The sequence below is a fragment of the Oncorhynchus clarkii genome, chromosome 23, assembly GCF_045791955.1.
Source record: "Oncorhynchus clarkii lewisi isolate Uvic-CL-2024 chromosome 23, UVic_Ocla_1.0, whole genome shotgun sequence".
Classification (NCBI taxonomy): domain Eukaryota; kingdom Metazoa; phylum Chordata; class Actinopteri; order Salmoniformes; family Salmonidae; genus Oncorhynchus; species Oncorhynchus clarkii.
The window spans coordinates 637,993-650,542 of NC_092169.1; the positions used below are offsets into that span (position 1 = coordinate 637,993).

The 12,550-nt window shown below is 41.0% G+C and overlaps 1 protein-coding gene across 1 annotated transcript in view; it reads right to left on the reverse strand.

The window, feature by feature from the left end:
- Window positions 1-12,550, reverse strand: part of LOC139381891 (WDFY family member 4) — a 158,879-nt gene that overhangs the window by 23,784 nt on the left and 122,545 nt on the right. Inside the window, exons 53-58 of the mRNA XM_071125743.1 lie at window positions 11,493-11,610; window positions 11,149-11,258; window positions 8,538-8,688; window positions 8,363-8,454; window positions 3,999-4,223; window positions 3,711-3,831 (exon numbers count right to left, since the gene is read on the reverse strand). Of these exons, the coding sequence (XP_070981844.1) occupies window positions 3,711-3,831; window positions 3,999-4,223; window positions 8,363-8,454; window positions 8,538-8,688; window positions 11,149-11,258; window positions 11,493-11,610 (817 nt within the window). The remainder of the gene's footprint in view (window positions 1-3,710; window positions 3,832-3,998; window positions 4,224-8,362; window positions 8,455-8,537; window positions 8,689-11,148; window positions 11,259-11,492; window positions 11,611-12,550) is intronic.

Here is a 12,550-nt window from a genome sequence, read left to right on the forward strand (position 1 = left end):
TGCTTTTCACCTTCTTCACTGCTCTCTCTGCTGTTTCCTGAAGTCCACAATCAGCTCTTTCATTTTGTTGACGTTGAGGGAGAGGTTATTTTCCTGGTACCACTCCGCCAGAGTCCTCACCTCCTCCCTATAGTCTTTCTTATCATTGTTGGTAATCAGGCCTACAACTGTTGTGTCGTCTGCAAACGTAATGATTGAAATGGAGGCATGCGTGGCCACGCAGTCATGGGTGAGCAAGGAGTACAGGAGGGGGCTGAGCACGCACCCTTGTGGGGTCCCTGTGTTGAGGATCAGCGAAGTGGGGGTGTTTCCTACCTTCACCACCTGGGGCTGACCCGTCAGGAAGTCCAGGACCCAGTTGCACAGGGCAGGGTTCAGACCCAGGGACCCAAGCTTAATGATGAGCTTGGAAGGTACTATGGTATTGAAGGCTGAGCTATAGTCAATGACCAGCATTCTTACATAGGTATTCCTCTTGTCCAGATGGGATAGGGCAGTGTGCAGTATGGTGACAATTGCATTGTCTGTGGATCTATTGGGGCTATATGCAAATTAAAGTGGGTCTAGGGTATCAGGTAAGGTACAGGTGATATGATCCTTAACTAGCCTCTCAAAGCACTTCAAGATGACAGAAGTGAGTGCTACGGGGCGATAGTCATTTAGTTCAGTTACCTTTGCTTTCATGGGTACAGGAACAATGGTGGACATCTTGAATCATGTGGGGACAGAAGACTGGGATAGGGAGAGATTGAATATGTCCAGCTGGTCTGCGCATGTCGTTGAAAGAGTATGCGCATCGCTTGCGCCTAGTCTCCAGGCGCCTAGTCTCCAGACATTTAGCCCAGTCTTGGGACTTTTCTATTGCGCTTGAGGCTTCCTGACAGCCGATGGAAAGTGCAGAGAGGTAACACCTCTCCTTCTGTGCAGTCTACCCGCCTGCAAGCGAGTGAGCTGCACGACATATCAGTCCACAATTCGTGCCTACAGTTGCCCCGGGTTCTCCTAGGTTACCTTGTTACCTGACCCCAACTTTTATGCACAAGGTTAGCAACAACTATGCTTGTTTCGTCTTAACTTGGATGGAGCGAGAGTAATGGAGAAGAGCTAGAACTACCTCTTTGTTTCTTGGGCACCTACCTGCAAGGGGAAGCCTCTCTCTCACTGTCCTTTTGGGTAGAGGAGGCTGTTATGTTGGAAAGAATGACAGCAAGGGTTGCGGCCCGGAAGGGCTCATTCCATCAGAAGTATGACCACTTCTTGGGCACTATTCGAAACCCTAGAGGTTGGCGGCACCTTAATTGGGGAGGACAGGCTCATGGTAATGCCTGCAGCGGAATTAGTGGAATGGTATAAAATACAACAAACACATGCTTTCCATGTGTTGATGCCATTCCATTCATTCCGTTCCATTATTATGAGCCGTCCTAAACTCAGAAGCCTCCGCTGGTCCAAAAGCATCTCCTTCAACAATAGATTATCACTATGGCTATTTGAACCACACCTGATACATTTATGATTTTTTTACCTGCTGGATGTCACTGCACTTTTGTTGGTATATACTTCCTTAGTGTCAGAGCTTCTGAAGGGTTGGAAATAGTCTGGCTTTGGAGAGCATGTCTCGATATGGGGGTAGTCTATTTCCCCATAGTGAGATATCGAAACAATATATTTCAAATAGAACTTAGCTTTACTTGCATAACCATGGTTCTATGATAATATGAGTGAGATATTTCACTGTGTTTCCTTGCTCGCTAGAGCGCAATGAAGAGAGGCATGATAGAGAATTACCAGTCTGTCAGTCTCCAACAGACTGTGATTGGTACTTCAGTTATAGAATCCACTAAAGCAAATCCCCATAGTGATATATCTCACACATATTATCAGAACCAGGGTTACGCAAATAACATTACAGTTTAAATTTAGCTATTGATTTGAATGTTTTTTTCTTTAGTGTTTGGCACCATTTTGATTTGAGTTGGTTTAGTCCTTGAGCTGGTTGAATTGCTGTTATTCCTTACAATATAATATGGACTGATAGGCCGAGTTATTCAGTGATTCAGACAATCATACTGTCACCAGTTGTCTCTGTCTTGCAGTTATGTGGATGTTATGGGTGGCCTTTACACGACTCCCCTAGAACTCGTTATAGGCGGCAGGTAACCTATTGGTTAGGGGTTGGACTAATAACCGAAAGGTTGCAAGATCAAATCCCCGAGCTGACAAGGTAAAAATATGTCGTTCTGCCCCTGAATAAGACGGTTAACCCACTGATCCTAAGCCACCGTCATTGAAAATAAGAATTTGTTATTAACTTAACTGACCTGCCTAGTTAAATAAAGGTTAAAATGTTTTTTAACTCCATAAAATCTCCTCGCGTTATTTCAGTCTCAGCCTCCAGTCTGTGTGAACCAGGTTGCACGCTCCCACCAGATTGTTTGTATCTGTGTGCTATATATTTATGGAAAGAGTTCCTTAGTAAACTTAGATGGCGTAGTATCGGCTACACTTAATCCCTGCCACCAAGTACATGGATCAAATTACCTGGGAAAATAATAATAATAGTCCTACTTCAAAACCGTCACATGAAAGAGTTTCCCAACTTCTGCGGAATTTCATTCAATTAAATGAATATCCCATATTGCATTGCAGACCATACACTGCCACCCGGCCCTAGGGGATACACATACACCTTTATAAGGATCAGGATGTTTGTGTATCTGGCGTGCTGTAATTGTGCCTTTAATTGATCTGCTCCAACCTGGATGGGAAAAATATTTATTTTCCTATCGCCACCTTTACCTTCCAAATCCCCTGGAAGCAGAAAGAGCCTGGAGAATGTTTCAACATTACCCTTAATAATATCCTTTAATATCACCTTAATATCTTTCTCTCTAGTCATCTCTACATGCTTCTTGTTCAGACAACACTCTGAGATGTAATATGCAGGAAGGTATGCATCGCCTCAACATACACACACATTCAGCTCATCTCCTTCAGAATGGCTAATCCGATTATTAAGCAAGGCTTCGCTGGTGGGTCCATCTCAATATTGTAGGTCCGTAGTAGCAGATCTGTGTGTGTGTGCTGGGTAAATTACCCTATGAAGAGTGTCTTGCCAACCTCTTCCTATTGCTCCCTATGGACCTGGCCCATCTAGTATATAAAATAATTGAGGAACGCTGTTAGATAAAATAATTGAGGTACAAAAACGTTATTTTGAAATAATAAGGTGAATGAAAATTATTAAATACATGAGTCTTTCTTGCGTACACACACTGCATACGCTCGCACTTCTGTATACAAGTCTAGTTCTTTGTAACGCCTTTTAAATATTCACAACAGGAGATTGGTGGCACCTTAATTGGGGAGGACGGGCTCATAGCAATGGCTGGAACTGAATTTTTGGGATGGTGATCGAACTCATCAAGCACATGGTTTCCATGGGTTTGATACCATTCCATTCATTATTATGAGAAGTCCTCCTCTCAGCAGCCTTCTGTGATTTCCACATAGTACTGCAAACAATTTTTCCCCACAGGGAAAATAAAGTCAGAAAAGTAAAGCACAGCTCTCCTGATTCTACTGTTTTGGGGTATTGTTAGAGAAGTGCTTGGATACGGTTTGTGTGGGATTGAATAGTGCTAGACAGTGTTGAGAGTGGCACAGAACGTTTGAGTAATGTTATGATCGTGTTATAATTGGAACTTTACCTTTGAATGGTTGAATGGAGGGTTTGAGCTTGTCCAGTCTGAAGAAAAAGGGGGTTGGCTGGGCGGGTGCTGATCCCTCCTTTTTTGAGCCGGCACGAGGAGGGTGGGGCTTGTTGAACAGCTGAGGTGTCAAAGGGTAGAGGTCATTCATAGAGACAACCCTCACTTTGGCCATCACTGGCTAAATCTGGCACAAATCAAGAGCCAACTGAAATATACCCCATTTCTACAACCAGTACCTCCTAGATGTGTGTAATGGTAGATTGTCAAGGCTTCTCTCCTTCCTACCTGTTTGGGAACCTGTCCAAAGTTATTGACGTATCCCTGGATGGTACTCTTGATGAGGGGGTCTCTGAGTGCATCCTGCCCCCTTGTCCCTTTCCCTCTCTGGGCGTAGAAGTAGGGGTGGAATGTGTTGAGGGACTCTACAGCGGCTGGTCCCTGCTGGCAGTGCCCAAAGATCAGGTCGATCCATAGGTGGAGGTGGGAGCTAACATACTCACTCTCCAGAGCCTGGGGGACAGAGCAAAATAGTAAGATACAACACAAACGTACATGCAACCACATACAGTGGTTCTTCCTGTAAAAGTTGTGTCATACTGCAACACACCTTGAGGGCTGCCGCAGAATTCTATGGCACGTTATTTAATTGTCAACCATTGTTGTCATAAAAATGTTATACATTTTTTTTCACCTTTATTTAACCAGGTAGGCAAGTTGAGAACAAGTTCTCATTTACAATTACGACCTGGCCAAGATAAAGCAAAGCAGTTCGACACATACAACAACAGAGTTACACATGGAGTAAAACAAACATACAGTCAATAATACAGTAGAAAAATAAGTCTATATACAATGCTATAATATAATGTTAGTTAGTGCTAGTATGACCACGAGAGGGCATCTTTGAGAAGCATGACTTTTTGTAATATTGGCTGTACTAAAAAATTTAAAAACGTTTTTTGTAAGAACATAGTATATGGGATTGATTTTAAATTGAACTTCAAAAGTTTGATTAATATTATGGTGTTTCTATAAAAGCAAAACCCTGGCACTGTACAACATGACCGTTTCCACACCCTAATTGTAGGCTAACCAACAACCAAACAGCGATTCAGTGAAAATAAAAATCTCATTGTTTTATCAAGACCAGTCCGTCCCATGCTTGTCTCAGAGCAGCGTGAAATGGTGCTAAAACAGTTACCCGGCAAGCTATTGCTTCAAATCCTATGTCAGAATGCCATTCATTGACTACAGCTCAGCGTTCAACACCATGGTGCCCTCAAAGCTCATCAATAAGCAAAGGACCCTGGGACCAAACACCTCCTTCTGCAACTGGATCCTGGACTTCCTGACGGGCCGCCACCAGGCAAGGAAGACAAAGAATTAACCGCAGCATTGTCACAGAGGTGATGGAAGATTTCATCAAGCAGCTGAGTGACTACTTATGGCAATATTTTGTTATGTTTAGGCCTATTTACATAGGCCTAAACATAACTAAACATTTATATTTATATTATTGTACCTAATGTTGGCTGTTAGGCTAAATGTTTTTTTTCTTCTCCAAATACAGACAATGACCCAAACATACCGCCGCCCAGGTTTGCATTGCAAATGAGGGCATAAACTGGGTCTAGACACCAGCAGAGTAAGTAGACCTTTATGTAGTAAAATATAAATAAATACATAAATAAAAGACCTACAACACCTACGGTAGGCCTACAGTATATCTCAAAATATGTATTTCATCTCTACATGTATAGGTCTCCTGATTTAAACCCAATCTAACTTGTTTGGCATCAACTGAAAACATGAGTCCGTAACTCTGCCAAGGCTACAGTACAAGCAAAGATGAACTGGTTTTATTTTATATTTATTTAACTAGGCAAGTCAGTTAAGAAATCATTCGTATTTACAATGAAAGCCTAGGAACAGTGGGTTAACTGCCTTGTTCAGGGGCAGAATGACAGATTTTTACTTTGTCAGCTCGGGGATTCGATCTAGTAACTTTTTGGTTACTGGCCCAATGCTCTAACCACTAGGCTACCTGCCGCCCCAACTGGTGAAGTCCATCAAGATGTTTTGGCTTGAGGAATAGCCGATACAACAGTGCAACAAATACATTGATCATCTCAGCAAGGTTTGGCCTGTGGTCGTGGAGCTGGGGGGGGGAGTGCAACTAAAATGTAGTTTAAATAAACATCTGCTTTTTGAGTATATTTTTTCTCTTTATTTTATTAATGAAAGCATAAAGATGTTGATAAAGAACTGTTGGGGGATTTTCGCACCTACAGCAGCTGGGCATTGAAGAGTTGCATGTCAATTCATAAACCATGTGAGTTGGAATCTCTTCCCATCTATTTTGCAATCTATATGGTTCTCTGATAATTTGCGGTTGCATTAGGTCTTGAGTTAGAAATGTAACACTTTAGAGTACTTAAGCATCGAATACATAAAAACTTGGGGGATTTTCACACCTACAGTTGTCCTGCTAATAGGAAAAAATGTTTGCATGATGGGCTACACTTGCTACAGTACATGTGAAAAACAGGTGTTTGAAAACCTGTTTTCAAAATTCCTCTAGCTGTCCATCACTACTGTGAATAAAAACACAGCATATTGTTTACATTCTTTATTGTAACAACAATGTCACAAATAATTTGCATCTACCTTTCCAATTACTTTTAGAGTTTGGGGTTTACAAATATGCACTGTGAGAATATCTAATAATAATAATAATAATAATCGCTTTGTAAGTAAGGATGCATTATAAAAAGGAAAATGACTTGCGCAAGAGACGGTGGTAATATTTTTCCTTTTAGAGACTATGATACTGTACATGGCATCCAGGTCCAGGTCATTTTCGTTTCTCTTAGAATTAAAACCGTAGTGTTACAACAGTTTTAGTTAGAAAATACGCTACAATCCAGTAACAGCTTGTTCTGATCAAGTAGAAACAAAAATGTTTTTATTTTTTTGGGTGTGCGTGCAAGACACAGGACAAGCAATTCTTACACTATTGTTCAGGGGGAACGGAACATTGTGTGTCAATTCATAAAACGTGCCATTGAAAATCTCTTCCCAATTATTTTGCAATCTATATGGCTCTCAAAAGCATAAACAGTGCTCTAACTCCCCCTTGCGGTGGTCTGGAGCATTGAAGCAGTGACGCAGGGTATTGTACTAAACCACAAATTACCTCTATGTCCCGCAGCATAATCTCCAAACTTTAAGTTGAGCAACCACTGTATGAACATACGGATGGATGGACGGACGGACAGACAGACACACGCACAGTAATATAAATGCACTCAAGAAACATCCAATTCTTTGTTGACTGGCATTTACAGTATGGTTGAATATATGAAAATGTACGAGGAGGGCCTTCTAGCCACATACAAACCAGGAGCAACTCGGATAGGAGAGTTAACCCTAAAACCATCATTCATCCGCAACAGTATGTGATACAAACAAATCTAAGCCTTTTATAACCTCTGATTTATGACTCAAAGTGTGAACAAGGAAACAGAAACTCATTAGAGAGCCCAGTATCTATCAGATTACTCAGGTATGATTTCCTACATGAGTCCATTTAAAAGTGAGGAGCAGGAAAATGTTGTGAGCTAATACTCTCATCACGACCGAATCACAGAATTACAGAATCATTTGCCTTGAATTAGCTTGAATTAGAGACATGTTTTGAACATTAGAAATAGTGGACATTATGACCAGAAGTCTCCGTTAAGGAGACCTTAATAACAACAGATCTCAGTCTCATAACTGCTTTCTATTGTTCATATTGTTCCATATGGAGTTCATTTGCATATCAGGAAGAATAAACATGCAGTTAAAACAGCTAATTTGGTGGGAATTGGAGGCAATATGAGATTTTATGAGATTACAGACTGATAAACACCATACAGGCCTGGAGTGGAGTGGAGGGGGAGGAAATATAGCGAGAGTGAAAGGGGGAAAAAAGAGAGAGAAAAATAGAGAGAATGAGAGAGAGAGAGCAGGCATTCATCCCGAGTGTCAGGCAGTAGTAACAGAGTTATGAGAGAGTGTATTGTGTGTGTTCTTAATGGCTCTGAAAAGCCTGTTATCCTGTAATGCCAGTGGTTTTAAACACAGTAAAACAAGCCTTTAACCTATTTATAATAGGCATTTGTTGATGAGCACAAGAGCTGATTATCTATTTAAGTGCAGAAAACAATTTCACTCTTTCTGGTTCAACCCCGAGCCCAACTTAACGGGACAGCATGAATGTTTACCCCTTTCTTTAAAATTGTTAAGAAGTGACTGGGCCTAAAGAATAAGGGATATCACTAAGATGGATAACAGCTAAAACACTAGCACACTGAGAGCAGTCAGTCCTAAAAATATAGAATTAGAATGACAAGAACCGACATCCCTGTGCTATCTCCAGCCATTGTGCCCCCTTAGAAAGGCACTTAACCCCTAAACTTTTCCAGGGGTGATGCACTGTGGGTGTTTGTGGGAATGTTTCTCAGGTGAAAAAAACAAAAAATATAAATGTAACAGTAAATGTTTCATCCTACTGTACTTCTTGTATTCATGGCAACTTTACGTGGTCGGCAGACTAGAAGATATGTTTGGTGTACAACTAACAGCATGCGTGAAAGGCAACTGACCTCTCGGTGAACTCTGATGAACTCCCGGGGGTCTCCCTTAGCCCAGGGAGGGAGGACAACGTCCCCTAGAGTGGTACCGTCCTGCATACAGCCTGGAGACAGACACAACCATCTTCAGAATACATATTCACCATCAAAATACACACACACACACACACACACACACAATACACACCTAGTTTGAAGTGGTTTGTGTTAACCAGGAAGTCAGGTAGGTAGTAGAACTCTGGGATCAGCTCTCTGACATCGCTCATGTTGTCTCTGGAGGCGGAGTCCCAGTCCTTCTTCACACTATGGAACATCCTCTCTGCTATGTCATACCCTCCCTGAGAGAGAGAGAGAGAGAAAGAGACACAGAGAGAGAGAGCGACATCAACTTTAGCTGTCCACTCATTCACTCACACAGGCATGTCATTGTTACTTAAGCTACCTGTACCTTTGTGTGGCTGGATTGACATAAGAAGTGGGTAAGAATGTACAGTATGTCCGTGTGCTCTTGCGTGCACACATTCGTGCACATGTGTGCGTAATGGCAGAAGATGCAGCGTTTTTCATTGCAAACCAAACTTTGGAATAGAAACATTTAATAAAGTAACCTAAACCATATTAAACACGTTTTCATTCTTGACATCCAGACGTTGACTGAAGCTTTTAATTTTTCCATAAAATCTTCTAACCCCTTGATAGAGATGCCATGAGGAGGAATGTAATTTACTGCAAAACAATTACCTTTATTCAATGAGAATAACACCCATACTGGCTAAACTCTGTTAGGGACATAAATCAAGTTATAGATATTACTGCAACTGCACACACTAGTCTGGGGTTGAAAGGAAAAAGTGAGCACTGTGTTTTCAACAAGCTAATATCTTGATTGTTTTATTGTTTGATGATGACTATCAAATATGCAGACCTTCTCATTAGCATCTATTGGATTCCTAGACTGGAAATCAGCAGCTTTTACAACCAAATGAGATTCTTCTTTTGTTTTGTAATGTTACCACATTTATTTGCTTAATATACACTGAACAAATATATAAACACAACATATAAAGTGTATGTAACATACACATATGTTAATTGAGCTGAAAAAAAAAGATCAGAGAAAAGTTCCATAGGCACAAAAATATGATTTCTCTCATATTGTGTCCACAAATTTGTTTATATCCCTGTTAGTAAGCATTTCTCCTTTGCCAAGATAATCCATCCAGCTGACAGGTGTGGCATATCAAGAAGCTAATTAAACAGCATGATCATTACACAGGTTAACCTTGTGCCGGGGACAATAAAAGGCCACTCTGAAATGTGCCTTTTTGCCACACCACACAATGCCACAGATGTCTCAAGTTTTGAGGGCATGCTGACTGCAGGAATGTTAACCAGAGCTTTGCCAGATAATTTAATCTTTGTTTCTCTACCATAAGCCGACTCCAAAGTTGCTTTAGAGAATTTGGCAGTACGTCCAACCGGCGTCGTGTGTGCGAGCAGTTTGCTGATGTCAACATTGTGAATAGAGTGCCCCATGGTGGAGGTTGGGTTATGTATGGGCAGGCATAAGCTACGGAAAATGAACACAATTGCATTTTATCAATGGCAGTTTGAATGCACAGAGATACCATGACAAGATCCTGTGGCCCATTGTTGTGCCATTCATCCACTGTCATGACCTCATGTATAAGCATGATAATGCATGGCCCCATGTCGCAAGGATCTGTACACAAATCCTGTGACCACCACAAATCGCACAGCCATTGAAAAGGAGTGGGAGAACATTCCACAATCAACAACCTGATCAACTCTATGCAAAGTGTGGTGGTCACAACAGATACTGACCAACAGATGCATATCTGTATTCCCAGTCATGTGAAATCCATCGGATTTAATGGGTCTAATTTATTTATTTCAATGGGCTGATTTCCTTATACAGTAAAATCGTTGAAATTGTTGCATGTTGCGTTTATAGTTTTGTTCGGTATTTATTGAAATCTCATTTAAATTAATTTGTTTCTAAATTAAAAAGCTGATATGGAATCCAGCGAGTCCAAAATAAGGAGGCAGTCATTAAAGACATGCTCTGCAACTTTGGTAGTTCATACATGCATAATCTATGAGCAGAATTATTGTTTTACCTCAATTAGCCACAAACTCTCTAGTTTGAAAGCGACTGTTTTTCTGGAAGCTGTGCTGCACCATTTTCCCTACATTTTCCCCAACGTGAGCCAGCCCCCTAGCAATTCCAGTTCTAGCCAATGAGCTTCAGCGCCTTGCCATTTGAGTGACAGCTAGCAAGATGTACATATAGCAGAGTGATAGAGAGATAGCAATGACACATATGTGACGTAGTACGCAATTTTCAGGGACCACTTTTTGCTTGTGAGCGCTACTTTCAGAACTACAGGCTAAAAAGTATACAAAAGTACCTGATAATCTTTTTAAGGATTATTCGTTTTATGACATCTACAGAAAAGCCAAAAATACTATTTCGACATTTTCTGGTAAAATATTTGTTGTATTTCATGTACTGTGCTTGCTCTTTAGCTCAGCATACACCAGTGAAACAGTACTATGGAAAAAAGAGATACAGTATGTACAGGCCTCTGTTCCAGCCTTGCACGAATACAACTTCAACTGACCAACTGGCTGAATCAGGTGTGTTCCGGTTGGTCTAGAAAAAAAGCCTGCACACCATGTAGCTCTCCTGGACCTTGGTTGAAAAACACTGGCCAATGGGGGCACATGCCAAGATGTAATGAGCCAAACAGAGCAACTGACCCTTGACCTCTCACCTGTAGGGTCAGAAAGGTGTGTGAGAAGGGTTCCATCCGAACGAGGAAGGAAGACACGATGATGGCCGAAGAATAGTGGGTACAGTAGTGACACCTCACTGCCAGGTCACCTAGAACAGCCAAAATACTCAGACATGAATAACCAATACAACACAAAATGCATCCTGTAATGAACTATGAGAAAATCATGTGATTTGACACTGTATTGCTTCAGATTGTAGGCCACACATGTTAAATATCAGTAATGTTAGAACTGTGGGCAGTGTAATGTGAAATTAAAGTGTTGAGTTGTTGCAGTAGGGGTTGTAGTTAGTACAACATCAGCACATGGTATGGTACACTACCTTCACTATTTTCCACTTCATTAAATCTCTGAATAAACATGTCTCTCCTCTTCTCTGTCTGGGCTCCCATTGGTTTCGAGAGGTCACGAAATGTCGCCGGTTTGGTCAGATCCAGGGTCTATCAATAAATAGTATATGACATGTAAATATGCAATCAATAATATAACAATTCACCCTTCGCTAAGCCCTGTCCCCTTGGTTACTGCTGCAACCTCGATCAAAGTTTTCCCAGGAAGCCCAATAGCCATTTCAAACCACTGGAGAAAACCCCTCACAATGATAGTAAAACTGTGTTTTTAATACACAATGATATTAAACAGACTACCCCTTGCTAATCAGGAGCCTCTCGAGCATGTTGTGGTGGACTGTCATTATAATTGCTTCACAGGACCATGGCAAAATAAAGTTTGTAGTGTGGTGAGCCACTGGATGGCTCTGAATGCACGGTCAGCTGAGCATGCAGTCAAAGCTACTTACAGCTTGTGGAGCCAACTAGTGCTCTCAAATCGTATCCTCCTGATGTCGACAGCATAACTACCATAAAAAGCCGATAAAACAGTTGGATCACATACATCTATGCTCTAACTAAACCATGTTAGAAATTCCAATAGCAGTGTGTTTTCATAAAAGAATCCCATTATTGGCATGTCCTACATCCTGTTTGTCCAACTTCTAGGAAGATTTAAAATCCCTAACCCCAAGATTGTCCCTACGTTTTCACCATCATTGTAAAGCCCAAATTAATTACTTATTTAAAGATGCACTATATACAAATCGCTCTGCCATTTCCTGGTTGCTAAAATTAGAATATTTAGCCAAATTTCAGTTTGTGACAAAACAAGCAAGTAATAATGTAGAGAATCATTGTACCATCTAAACCGCTGGGAAATATATTTTCCATAACTCCAAATATGATATTTTCAGCTGTTTGAAGCTAGTGTACAAAACTGAAAGTAAAAGTTGCACAAACAAAACTTAAGAATGGGAAGCATAGAAATAGCACAACTAGAACAGTTCTACTACTTATTAGACTTTCTTTCAATGAGAAAAAAAATAAA